The 14,179-nt window shown below is 40.2% G+C and overlaps 1 protein-coding gene across 5 annotated transcripts in view; it reads left to right on the top strand.

Annotated features, from left to right (window-relative positions):
• Positions 1-14,179, top strand: part of LOC128700761 (UDP-N-acetylglucosamine transporter TMEM241) — a 132,849-nt gene that overhangs the window by 95,835 nt on the left and 22,835 nt on the right. For all 5 annotated transcript variants that reach the window (XM_070088698.1, XM_070088680.1, XM_070088688.1 and 2 more), the window contains one exon: positions 11,826-11,970. In XM_070088698.1, the coding sequence (XP_069944799.1) occupies positions 11,826-11,970 (145 nt within the window). The remainder of the gene's footprint in view (positions 1-11,825; positions 11,971-14,179) is intronic.

Genomic DNA, 14,179 nt, shown 5'->3' with positions numbered 1-14,179 from the left:
GGGAATTTGTTATCATTCTGGCTGCAGCCTTTTGTTGGGTAATTAGTGGTCTGAGATGGTTTATTGTTGTTGAGCCCCATGCACAAATTCCATAGGTGAGATAGAGGTAAATAAGTGAGTGATATAGGGCCAGGAGGGCTGACTGTGGAACATAGTACCGTATCTTTGATAGTATGCCTACGGTCTTGGAAATTTTTTTTGGAAATTTGTCGTATATGTGTTTGAAATTTGAGTCTATTATCAAGGTGGATTCCTAGGAATGTTCCCTCTGTGAGTTTTGTGATAGGTGATCCGTTTATCATTATGTTAAGAGGGACATCTGTAGCTCTGTTACCAAACTGAATGAAGTAGGTTTTATCAATGTTTAGAGTGAGTTTGTTAGTCCTCATCCAGGTAGATATTTTCTGTAATTCGGTATTTACAGTAGTGGCTAGTGTGACTGGGCTCGGGGGAGAGAAGACGTATGTAGTGTCATCTGCAAATAGTGTGGGTTTGAGTAGTTGCGATGCATTTGGTAGGTCATTTATGTATATGAGAAAGAGAAGAGGGCCTAGGACACTTCCCTCTGGGACACCAACTGTAATTGGCTGTGTGGAAGAGTTTGCCCCATTTGTGTACACATATTGGCTTCTGTTGCTGAGGTATGACTTTAGGTAGTTGAGGGAGTGCCCTCTTATACCATAGTGCTACAATTTTATGTGGAGCAAATCATGGTCAACTGTATCGAAAGCTTTACGTAAGTCAGTGAAGATCCCCAGTGGGACTACTTTTTCTCTATTGCAGTGTATATATGTTCTAGCATATGTATATATGTTCTAGCATGTGTATAATAGCATCATTAGTATTTTTATTAGGCCTGAACCCAAATTGACAGGGGTTGAGTATGTTGTGGGAGATGAGGTAGGAATAGATTCGCTTATGAATTAATTTTTCGAAGATTTTAGAGAGAGGGTGTAAGTTGGATATTGGCCTATAGTTATTCAAGTCTGTTTGGTCTCCTCCTTTATGGATTGGGGTGACCCTTGCTATTTTGAGAACTGTTTACCTGGAGTTTAACTGGAGAGAGTTCCGGGGGTCAACGCCCCCGCGGCCCGGTCTGTGACCAGACCTCCTGGTGGATCAGAGCCTGATCAACCAGGCTGTTGCTGCTGGCTGCACGCAAACCAACGTACAAGCCACAGCCCGGCTGGTCAGGAACCGACTTTAGGTGCTTGTCCAGTGCCAGCTTGAAGACTGCCAGGGGTCTGTTGGTAATCCCCCTTATGTATGCTGGGAGGCAGTTGTACAGTCTCGGGCCCCTGACACTTATTGTATGGTCTCTTAACGTGCTAGTGACACCCCTGCTTTTCATTGGGGGGATGTTGCATCATCTGCCAAGTCTTTTGCTTTCGTAGTGAGTGATTTTCGTGTGCAAGTTCGGTACTATACAGTGGACCCCCGGTTAACGATATTTTTTCACTCCAGAAGTATGTTCAGGTGCCAGTACTGACCGAATTTGTTCCCATAAGGAATATTGTGAAGTAGATTAGTCTATTTCAGAGCCCCAAACATACACGTACAAACGCACTTACATAAATACACTTACATAATTGGTCGCATTCGGAGGTGATCGTTATGCGGGGGTCCACTGTATATATATATATATATATATGCAGGCATTGTACTTCCCATTTCCAGGACTCAAGTCCGACTATATGAAAATAACCGGTTTCCCTGAATCCCTTCACTAAATATTACCCTGCTCACACTCCAACAGATCGTCAGGTCCCAAGTACCATTCGTCTCCATTCACTCCTATCTAACACGCTCACGCACGCTTGCTGGAAGTCCAAGCCCCTTACCCACAAAACCTCCTTTACCCCCTCTCTCCAACCCTTTCGAGGACGACCCCTACCCCGCCTTCCTTCCCCTATAGATTTATATGCTTTCCATGTCATTCTACTGTGATCCATTCTCTCTAAATGACCAAACCACCTCAACAACCCCTCTTCTGCCCTCTGACTAATACTTTTATTAACTCCACACCTTCTCCTAATTTCCACACTCCGAATTTTCTGCATAATATTTACACCACACATTGCCCTTAAACAGGACATCTCCGCTGCCTCCAACCGTCTCCTCGCTGCTGCATTTACCACCCAAGCTTCACACCCATATAAGAGTGTTGGTACTACTATACTTTCATACATTCCCTTCTTTGCCTCCATAGATAACGTTTTTTGACTCCACATATACCTCAACGCACCACTCACCTTTTTTCCCTCATCAATTCTATGATTAACCTCATCCTTCATAAATCCATCCGCCGACACGTCAACTCCCAAGTATCTGAAAACATTCACTTCTTCCATACTCCTCCTCCCCAATTTGATATCCAATTTTTCTTTATCTAAATCATTTGACACCCTCATCACCTTACTCTTTTCTATGTTCACTTTCAACTTTCTACCTTTACACACATTCCCAAACTCATCCACTAACCTTTGCAATTTTTCTTTAGAATCTCCCATAAGCACAGTATCATCAGCAAAAAGTAACTGTGTCAATTCCCATTTTGAATTTGATTCCCCATAATTTAATCCCACCCCTCTCCCAAACACCCTAGCATTTACTTCCTTTACAACCCCATCTATAAATATATTAAACAACCATGGTGACATTACACATCCCTGTCTAAGACCTACTTTTACCGGGAAGTAGTCTCCCTCTCTTCTACACACCCTAACCTGAGCCTCACTATCCTCATAAAAACTCTTTACAGCATTTAATAACTTACCACCTATTCCATATACTTGCAACATCTGCCACATTGCTCCTCTATCCACTCTATCATATGCCTTTTCTAAATCCATAAATGCAATAAAAACTTCCCTATCTTTATCTAAATACTGTTCACATATATGCTTCAATGTAAACACCTGATCTACACATCCCCTACCCACTCTAAAACCTCCTTGCTCATCCGCAATCCTACATTCTGTCTTACCTCTAATTCTTTCAATTATAACCCTACCGTACACTTTTCCTGGTATACTCAGTAAGCTTATTCCTCTATAATTTTTACAGTCTCTTTTGTCCCCTTTCCCTTTATATAAAGGGACTATACATGCTCTCTGCCAATCCCTAGGTACCTTCCCCTCTTTCATACATTTATTAAACAAAAGTACCAACCACTCCAACACTATATCCCCCCCTGCTTTTAACATTTCTGTCATGATCCCATCAGTTCCAGCTGCTTTACCCCCTTTCATTTTACGTAATGCCTCACGTACCTCCTCCACACTTACATTCTGCTCTTCTTCACTCCTAAAAGATGGTATACCTCCCTGACCAGTGCATGAAATTACTGCCTCCCTTTCTTCCTTAACATTTAAAAGTTCCTCAAAATATTCTCGCCATCTACCCAATACCTCCATCTCCCCATCTACTAACTCCCCTACTCTGTTTTTAACTGACAAATCCATATTTTCCCTAGGCTTTCTTAACTTGTTTAACTCACTCCAAAATTTTTTCTTATTTTCATTAAAATTTCTTGACAGTGCCTCTCCCACTCTATCATCTGCTCTCCTTTTGCACTCTCTCACCACTCTCTTTACCTTTCTTTTACTCTCCATATACTCTGCTCTTCTTATAACACTTCTGCTTTGTAAAAACCTCTCATAAGCTACCTTTTTCTCTTTTATCACACCCTTTACTTCATCATTCCACCAATCACTCCTCTTTCCTCCTGCCCCCACCCTCCTATAACCACAAACTTCTGCCCCACATTCTAATACTGCATTTTTAAAACTATTCCAACCCTCTTCAACCCCCCCACTACTCATCTTTGCACTAGCCCACCTTTCTGCCAATAGTCGCTTATATCTCACCCGAACTTCCTCCTCCCTTAGTTTATACACTTTCACTTCCCTCTTACTTGTTGTTGCCACCTTCCTCTTTTCCCATCTACCTCTTACTCTAACTGTAGCTACAACTAAATAATGATCCGATATATCAGTTGCCCCTCTATAAACATGTACATCCTGGAGCCTACCCATCAACCTTTTATCCACCAATACATAATCTAATAAACTACTTTCATTACGTGCTACATCATACCTTGTATATTTATTTATCCTCTTTTTCATAAAATATGTATTACTTATTACCAAATTTCTTTCTACACATAGCTCAATTAAAGGCTCCCCATTTACATTTACCCCTGGCACCCCAAATTTACCTACTACTCCCTCCATAACATTTTTACCCACTTTAGCATTAAAATCCCCAACCACCATTACTCTCACACTTGATTCAAAACTCCCCACGCATTCACTCAACATTTCCCAAAATCTCTCTCTCTCCTCTACACTTCTCTCTTCTCCAGGTGCATACACGCTTATTATAACCCACTTTTCACATCCAATCTTTATTTTACTCCACATAATCCTTGAATTAATACATTTATAGTCCCTCTTTTCCTGCCATAGCTTATCCTTCAACATTATTGCTACTCCTTCTTTAGCTCTAACTCTATTTGAAACCCCTGACCTAATCCCATTTATTCCTCTCCACTGAAACTCTCCCACCCCCTTCAGCTTTGTTTCACTTAAAGCCAGGACATCCAGCTTCTTCTCATTCATAACATCCACAATCATCTCTTTCTTATCAATTCCACTTCCCCATGGATATAAAAGGAAAATTAATAAGACCAAGAACTATTAAGATAAAATCAAAGAAAACTCAGATGAGTGTGTATAAATAAATGTGTACATGTATGTGTAGTGTGACCTAAGTGTAAGTAGAAGTAGCAAGACATGCCTGTAATCTTGCATATTTATGAGACAGACAAAAGACATCAGCAATCCTACCATCATGTAAAACAATCACAGGCTTCGTTTTACACTCACTTGGCAGGACGGTAGTACCTCCCTGGGTGGTTGCTGTCTACCAACCTACTACTAATATATATATATATATATATATATATATATATATATATATATATATATATATATATATATATATATATATATTATATATGTATATATATATATATATATATATTTATATATTTATATATATATATATGTATGTATGTATGTATACAGTGGTCCCTCAATAATCATCCGGCCTGAAAGTTGTCCATTTCGGAAATAGTCCTGTTTTTTCGTCAAAATATTGGCTCAGAAATGGTCCGGTAATTCCCTAATAGTCCTTCATCCCAGACGCGTACTCACGCTCTGAGCCGCCTCGAGCCGCCTCGGCCTTTCCTTCCCAGCCAGTGTGCCATTGTTTACAGTGAGCGACGGTCCCCTCACATGCTCCAGCGAAATATTTCATAATATTCCATTTATTTTAGTGCTTGCAAGTTATTTAAGTGCTAAATAAGCTACCATGGCTCCAAAGAAAGCTCCTAGTGCCAAGCCTTTGGCAAAGCTCTCATAATTCTGTAACATTTTAAACCTAAGATTTAATATAAGTCTGCCCGAAATGCCTAGCCATGCTAGGCGTTCTAGTGGTACACTCTGTAATTATTATTTTACTACATGTAAACCACACAATAACCAAATTCTGTAAACTCAGCATTGTAATACTTATAGAGAATAAAGTTTGAATTTGAAAAAAAAAAAAAAAGAAGGTGAGAAATACGATTGAATTTAAGAAAAACATTATTGAACAGTATGATAGTGGTGTACGTGTGGGCGAACTGGCCAGGATGTATAACAAATCCCGTACAACCATATCTTCCATCATAGCCAAGAAAAAGGAAATCAAGGATGCTGTTGTTGCAAAGGGAGTAAATATGCTGATAAAAATGAGATCACCAGTCCTCGAAGATGTTGAGAAGTTATTATTGGTGTGGATAAATGAGAAACAATTAGCAGGAGATAGTCTTATGACGTCGCTTATTTGTGAAAAGGCTAGGCAGTTGAATGACGATTTGGTAAAGAAATTGCCTGCAACTAGTGATGATGTGAGTGAATTTAAGGCCAGCAAAGGCTGGTTTGAGAGATTTAAGAAGCATACTGGCATACACAGTGTGGTAAGGCATGGTGAGGCTGCTAGTTCGGACCACAAGGCGGCTGAAAAATATGTGCATGAATTCAAGGAGTACATAAACAGTGAAGGACTGAAACCTGAACAAGTGTTCAGTTGTGATGAAACAGGCCTCTTTTGGAAGAAAATGCCAAAGAGGACCTACATTACTCAGGAAGAAAAGGCGCTGCCAGGACACAAGCCTATGAAAGACAGGCTGACGCTAATGTTCTGTGCTAATGCTAGTGGGGATTTCAAAGTGAAGCCGTTACTAGTGTATCATTCTGAAAATCCCAGAGTGTTCAAGAAAAACAATGTTATGAAGAGTAAATTGTGTGTGTTTTGGAAATCTAATAGTAAGGCATGGGTCACGAGGGAAATTTTCGTCGAGTGGTTCAATGAAGTGTTTGGCCCTAGTGTGAAGAATTACTTCCTGGAAAAGAAATTGGATCTCAAGTGCCTCCTAGTAATGGACAATGCACCTGCTCATCCTCCAAACTTGGATGACCTAATTCTGAAGGAGTTTGGGTTCATCACAGTAAAGTTTTTGCCCCCGAATACCACTCTTCTCCTCCAGCCCATGGACCAGCAGGTCATTGCAAACTTTAAAAAGCTCTACACCAAAGCAATGTTTGAAAGGTGCTTGAATGTGACCTCAGACACTCACTTGACCCTATGAGATTTTTGGAAAGAATATTTCAGTATTCTCCATTGCGTAAGCCTTATAGGTAAGGCTTGGGAGGGAGTGACTACCAGGACTTTGAACTCTGCTTGGAGAAAATTGTGGCCAGATTGTGTCCACAAGAGGGATTTTGAAGGGTTTGGGGCTGACCCTGATGAGCCTGTGTCAGTTGTTAAATCCATTGTGGCACTGGGGAGTTACATGGGGTTGGATGTGAGTTTAGAGGATGTGGAAGAGTTGGTGGAGGACCACAACGAAGAGCTAACCACTGAGGAGCTGCAAGAGCTTCAGCAGGAAGAGCAACAGATCGCAGCTCAGAATCTTGCTGCAGAGGAGGAGGAAGAGAGATGGAGGAAGGTGCCTTCTTCAGAAATTAAGGAGATTTTTGAAATGTGGGGTAGGATGGAAAGATTTATGGAGAAACATCACCCAGAGAAGGATGTTGCAAGCCATATCGGCAACTTGTACAGTGACAGAGTCTTGGCCCATTTTAGGGAAGTTTTAAAGACACGCCAGAAACAGAGCTCTCTGGACAGTTTTTTGCGAGACAGGACTCCAGTGACTCTCAAGGTGGTCCTAGTGGCATTAAGAAACAGAGAAGAGAAGTAACCCCAGAAAAGCAATTGGTACCCGAGGTGTTGATGGAAAGGGATTCTCCTTCCAAACAGTAATTCATCCAATCAGTCTCCTTCTCCAGTCTTCCATACACAAAGAAGAATCGCCAATAAAGGTAAGTGTTATTCTGTTAAAGTTTAATTCATCATGTGCCACTGTATTGTTTATGTACTACATCTATATTTCATGTAAAAAAAATTTTTGTTTTAATACTTCTGGGTGTCAGGAACGGATTAATTGAATTTACATTACTTCTTATGGGGAAAATTGATTTGTAAATCGTCCATTTCGATAATAGTCCCACTTCCAGGAACGGATTATGGACGATTATTGAGGGACCACTGTGTATATATGTGTGTGTGTGTGTATATATATATATATATATATATATATATATATATATACACAGTAGGGCCCCACTTATACGGCTGGTTAGGTTCCAGGCTACCGCCGTAAAGCGGAAACTGCCGTAAAGTGGGACACCCTTTTTTTCCACTTACAAATGCATACAAACACTAGATAACAAGTTTACACTAACATATATTAAGTTAGCAATAGAACCAGGCATCAAAAAACAATAAAAAAAGTACAATACACACATAGTGCACTCATTACTTACCATAAAATATTTATAGTCTTACTCTAGGGTGAGACAAGTAGTATTTATTGTAAGAAATCAAGTGCGGTATGTATGGTAGTCAGCCAGGCTACCATACCAGGCCACCCCACCCACACATACAATTCTATGATATTTAAGCATCCCAGAGCGATAAAATGTATATACAGTTCACTCATTACTTACCTTAAAATATAGGGTGAGATGAGTAGTATTTATTGTAAAAAATCAAGTGTGGTATGTATGGTAGTCAGCTGGGCTACCATACCAGGCCAACCCACCTACACATAATATTCTATTACATTTAAGCATCCCAGAGCGATAAAATGTATATACAGTTCACTCATTACTTACCTTAAAATATTTGTAGTCTTAATGTAGGGTCAGGAGTAAGTAAATGAGATAAAACGAATAAATGAGAGAGAGAAAGAATGAGTGCATGAGAGAGTACAGGCGCAGAGTTATGTAAACAAACCAGGCGAAGGTAAGTTTTGTAAACAAAGTGTACACGTCTGGTTTGTGTACAAGTTACATTGTGTACAGGTTGTCTCGACATTGATATGGTAGAATAAATAAAGAAGAACACTCCCATTCTCATGTAACATCATTTTGAGAAGAAATGATGCTCTGAGTGAAGGCAATGGAAAAAAGTCACTGACTTTTTTGGGTTATCCTAGGTTCTCTACACATATGTTATGTATGATAATCTATGTAACTGTATTTGTGTATACCTGAATAAACTTACATACATACGAAAGGAATAATTTTCTACAGTTACCCCCAGTAACACATTTTCTCTTATGTTAGATTAGAGAAAATGTTATTCTTGGCATCACTTGTACAAGTTATCTGGCTCCCACATCTCATATTTATGTTTATTTATTCTATTGTGGGGTGTATTTATCATCTTTTTATGTATGTATCGTGTTTATTATATAATTTTGAAAAAAATATCATGGATGGATTAATGAAAATGTGTATATTAACGTAATATACAACATTTAATGAGACTCGGTGATTATTATTATTATTATTATTATCATTTCTAATATGGCGTCACTTGTGCAAGTCGTCTGCTACCAAATCTCATATTTATGTTTATTTATTCTATTGTGGGGTGTATTTATCATCTTTTTATGTTATGTATCATGTTTATTATATAATTTTGAAAAAATATCATAGATGGATTAATGAAAATGTGTATTTAACGTAATACACGACATTTAAATGAGACTCGATGATTATTATTATCATTACTAATATGACGTCTGGAGACATAAGACACTCTTACTGATTTTAATGTGTACCTGCATGCCAGCACAGTATGTAAGTTTATTTAAGTACAGGTATACATAAGTATAATTATCAGAGTATATATAAAATATGAAATAACTTTTTAAAACATTTGAAATTTTGGAGTTTCCAGACAAAATGGAGACTTAGTGCTTACTGAGCTCACGAAGAATGTAAACAAACAGGGTGGGGCGCGGTGACCGTATTAGAAAGTCAGGTGGGGGGAGCCGTATAGCGAGTTTTGGTCATAATTTGAAATGACTGTATTAGCGGAACGCCGTAAAGTGAAACGCCGTAAAGCGGGGCCCTGCTGTATATATATATATATATATATATATATATATATATATATATATATATATATATATATATATATACATACATACATACATACATACATACATACATACATACATATATACATACATATATACATACATAGATATATGACTATGCACAGATAAGGAGGGAGGCCCAGCGGCAATATGAAAATGACAGCGTCAAAAGCCAAGTCTGACTTGCAGCTGTTGTATAATCGCATCAGGAGGAAAACAACAGTCAAGGACCAGGTAATCAGGCTGAGGAAGGAAGGAAGGAGGGAAGTTGACAAGAAACGACTGAGAAGTATGTGAGGAGCTCAACATGAGATTTAAAGAAGTATTTGCAGTGAAGACAGGAAGGACTCGGGAAAGCCGGAATAGTGGGGTACACCAGCAAGTTATACACCAACAAGTGCTGGATGATTTACAGCTGAGGAGTAGGTAAAGATGCTGGTAAGTGGGACTGGACAACATCTCTCCATGGGTCCTTAGAGAGGGAGGAGAGATACTGTGTGTACCATTAACAACAGTCTTCAACACATCCATTGAAACTGGGCAACTACCTGAGGTGAGGAAAACGGCAAATGTAGTCCCAATTTTTAAGAACGGTGATAAACATGAGGCATTAAACTACAGACCAGTGTCACTGACATGTATAGTATGCAGAATCATGGAGAAGATTATCAGGAGAGTGATGGAGCACCTAGAAAGGAACAAGCTTATACATGACAACCAGCAGGGTTTCAGGGAAGGGAAATCCTGTGTCACAAACCTCCAGGAGTTTTATGACGGGGTAACAAAAGTAAGACAAGAGAGAGAGGGGGGGGGGTAGATTGTATTTTCTTGGACTGCAAGAAGGCTTTCAACACAGTTCCACACGAGATTAATGCAAAATCTAGAGGATCAGGCATGTGTAACAGGAAAGGCACTTCAGTGAATCAGAGAATAATATCTGACAGGGTGACAAGGTGACAGCAGTAAGATAAGAGAAAGAGGGATGGGTAGATTATGTTTTCCTGGACTGTAAGAAAGCTTTTGACACAGTTCCATGCAAGCTGGAGGACTTGGCAGGTATAACAGGGAAGGCACTGCAGTGGATCAGAGAATACCTGACAGAAAGGCAGCAGCGACTCGTGGTATGTGATGAGGTGTCAGAGTGGGTGCCTGTGACGAATGGGGTTCCACAGGGGTCAGTCCTAGGGTCAGTGATGTTCCTGATATGTGAATGACATGACAGAAGGAATAGACTCAGAAGTGTCCCTGTTTATAGATGATGTGAAGTTAATGAGAATTCAGTCATTTGAGGACAAGGCAGGACTACAGAGGGATTTGGACAGGCTGCAGTCCTGGTCCAGGAACTAGCTCTTGGAGTTCAACCCTGCCAAGTGCAAAGTCATAAAGATTGGGAAAGGGCAAAGAAGACTGCAGACAGAGTACAGTCTAGAGGGCCAAAGACTACAAACATCACTCAAGGAAAAGGATCTTGGAGTGGGTATAATACTGAGCACATCTCATGAGCCGCACATCAACCAAATAACTGCTGCAGCATATGGGCGACTAGCAAACCTAAGAAGAGCATTCTGACATCTCAGTAAGGAGTTGTTCTGGACCCTGTACGTCAGGCCCATACTGGAGTATGCAGCTTCAGTTTTGAACCCCTCACTTGACCAAGCAAGTCAGGAAACTAGAGAAAGTGCAAAGGTCTGCAACTAAACTAGTCCCTGTGCTAAGGGGCTTGTCCTATGAGGAGAGGGTAGGGGAACTCAACCTGATAACACTGAGGGACAGGAGGGATGGGGGATATGATAACAGCATATAAAATGCTGAGAGGAATTGACAGGGTGGATTGAGACAGGATGTTCCAGAGATGGGTCACAGCAGCAAGTTGTCACAATTGGAAGTTGAAGACTCAGATGAGCCACAGGGATGTTAGGAAGTATATCTTCAGTCATAGAGTTGTCAGGAAGTGGAATAGTCTGGAGAGTGATGTGGTGGAGGCAGGATCCATACATAGTTTTCAGAAAAGGTACGATAAAGCTCATGGAGCAGGGAGAGAGTGGACCTAGTGGCGACCAGTGAAGAGGCGGGGGCCAGGAGCTATGACTTGACCCCTGTAACCACAATTAGGTGAATACATACACACACACACACACACACACACACAGTGTGTTTGTTTGTTTGAGGGGAAGAGCGGATGGCTATAAGATGTATGAATTTTTTTAAATTATAACTTTGCTAACCTTTGGACTTTTGACTCTCAGTTTACCTATTTTACATGCAGTGTTGTGGTGTTGGCTCCAGCATCTCTGTACTTGGAAGAGGCCTTTGAGGTACTTCATTTTCCACATGCGATGCGCTATGATTTCTATGCTGGCTGCCTCCTCTCAGGGGTGTTAGGACTTTTCCTCAACTTGTCATTTATGAAGGTAAGCACAGTGCAAGTACTGCTTAGCTCTTAAAGTATTGATAAAGTAATTTGTACAGTCATAAGTAATGCCAGCCTAATGCAGGTATAGTGGACCCCTGGATATAGGCCGGTGCGGAAATCAGCCAATTTCAGAAACTGAGCACTTTTTTCGGCGAAATTCCCAATATATATCGGTCATCCGCTCGGAAATTGTTGGTATGAGATGCGTCCACCCGCCGGCGACGCGCTTGCTCATGCATGTCACACTCAGTCTGCACATCTCTCTAATTGGGGTAGGAATACTCTGCGCATTAATCTATTGTTTTTGGTTCTTGTTTATTGATTGCAACTGTGAAATAAACCACCATGGGGTCAAGGAAAGCTCAAAGTGCCAGCCCTTTGGTAAAGAAGGTGAGAAACATAGAATTCAAGAAATAAGTTATTGCAAAATATGAAAGTGGCAACTTTTCTTTAGAATCTCCCATAAGCACAGCATCCTCAGCAAAAAGTAATTGTGTCGACTCCCATTTTGTATTTGATTCCCCATAATATAATCCCACTCCTCTCCCCAACACCCTGCATTTACTTCGTAACCCCATCTATAAATATATTAACCATTGTGACATTACACATCCCTGTCTATGACCTACTTTTACTGGGAAGTAGTCTCCCTCTCTTCTACACACCCTAACCTGAGCCTCACTATCCTCATAAAAACTCTTTACAGCATTTAGTAACTTACTACCTATTCCATATACTTGCAACATCTGCCACATTACTCCTCTATCCACTCTATCATATGCCATTTCTAAATCCATAAATGCAGTGAAAACTTCCCTACCTTTATCTAAATACTGTTCACATATATGCTTCTATGTAAACACTTGATCTACACATCCCCTACCACTCTAAAGCCTCCTTGCTCATCTGCAATCCTACTCTCTGTACTACCTCTAATTCTTTCAATAATAACCCTACCGTACACTTTTCCTGGTATACTCAGTAAACTTTTTTTTTTTTTTTTTTTTTAACAAGTCGGCCGTCTCCCACCGAGGCAGGGTGACCCAAAAAAGAAAGAAAATCCCCAAAAAGAAAATACTTTCATCATCATTCAACACTTTCACCACACTCACACATTATCACTGTTTTTGCAGAAGTGCTCAGAATACAACAGTTTAGAAGCATATACGTATAAAGATACACAACATATCCCTCCAAACTGCCAATATCCCAAAACCCCTCCTTTAAAGTGCAGGCATTCTACTTCCCATTTCCAGGACTCAAGTCCGACTATATGAAAATAACCGGTTTCCCTGAATCCCTTCACTAAATATTACCCTGCTCACACTCCAACAGATCGTCAGGTCCCAAGTATCATTCGTCTCCATTCACTCCTATCTAACACGCTCATGCACGCTTGCTGGAAGTCCAAGCCCCTCGCCCACAAAACCTCCTTTACCCCCTCTTTCCAACCCTTTCGAGGACGACCCCTACCCCTCCTTCCTTCCCCTATAGATTTATATGCTTTCCATGTCTTTCTACTTTGATCCATTCTCTCTAAATGACCAAACCACCTCAACAACCCCTCTTCTGCCCTCTAACTAATGCTTTTATCAACTCCACACCTTCTCCTAATTTCCACGCTCCGAATTTTCTGCATAATATTTACACCACACATTGCTCTTAGACAGGACATCTCCACTGACTCCAACCGTCTCCTCGCTGCTGCATTTACCACCCAAGCTTCACATCCATGTAAGAGTGTTGGTACTACTATACTTTCATACATTCCCTTCTTTGCCTCCATAGATAACGTTTTTTGACTCCACATATACCTCAACGCACCACTCACCTTTTTTCCCTCATCAATTCTATGATTAACCTCATCCTTCATAAATCCATCCGCTGACACGTCAACTCCCAAGTATCTGAAAACATTCACTTCTTCCATACTCCTTCTCCCCAATTTGATATCCAATTTTTCTTTATCTAAATCATTTGATACCCTCATCACCTTACTCTTTTCTATGTTCACTTTCAACTTTCTACCTTTACACACATTCTCAAACTCATCCACTAACCTTTGCAATTTTTCTTTAGAATCTCCCATAAGCACAGTATCATCAGCAAAAAGTAACTGTGTCAATTCCCATTTTGAATTTGATTCCCCATAATTTAACCCCACCCCTCTCCCGAACACCCTACAACCCCATCTATAAATATATTAA

The sequence above is a fragment of the Cherax quadricarinatus genome, chromosome 2 (assembly GCF_038502225.1).
Source record: "Cherax quadricarinatus isolate ZL_2023a chromosome 2, ASM3850222v1, whole genome shotgun sequence".
NCBI lineage: Eukaryota > Metazoa > Arthropoda > Malacostraca > Decapoda > Parastacidae > Cherax > Cherax quadricarinatus.
Note: the sequence above shows the minus strand (reverse complement) of the source record. Positions and strands in the feature narration are given on the sequence as shown.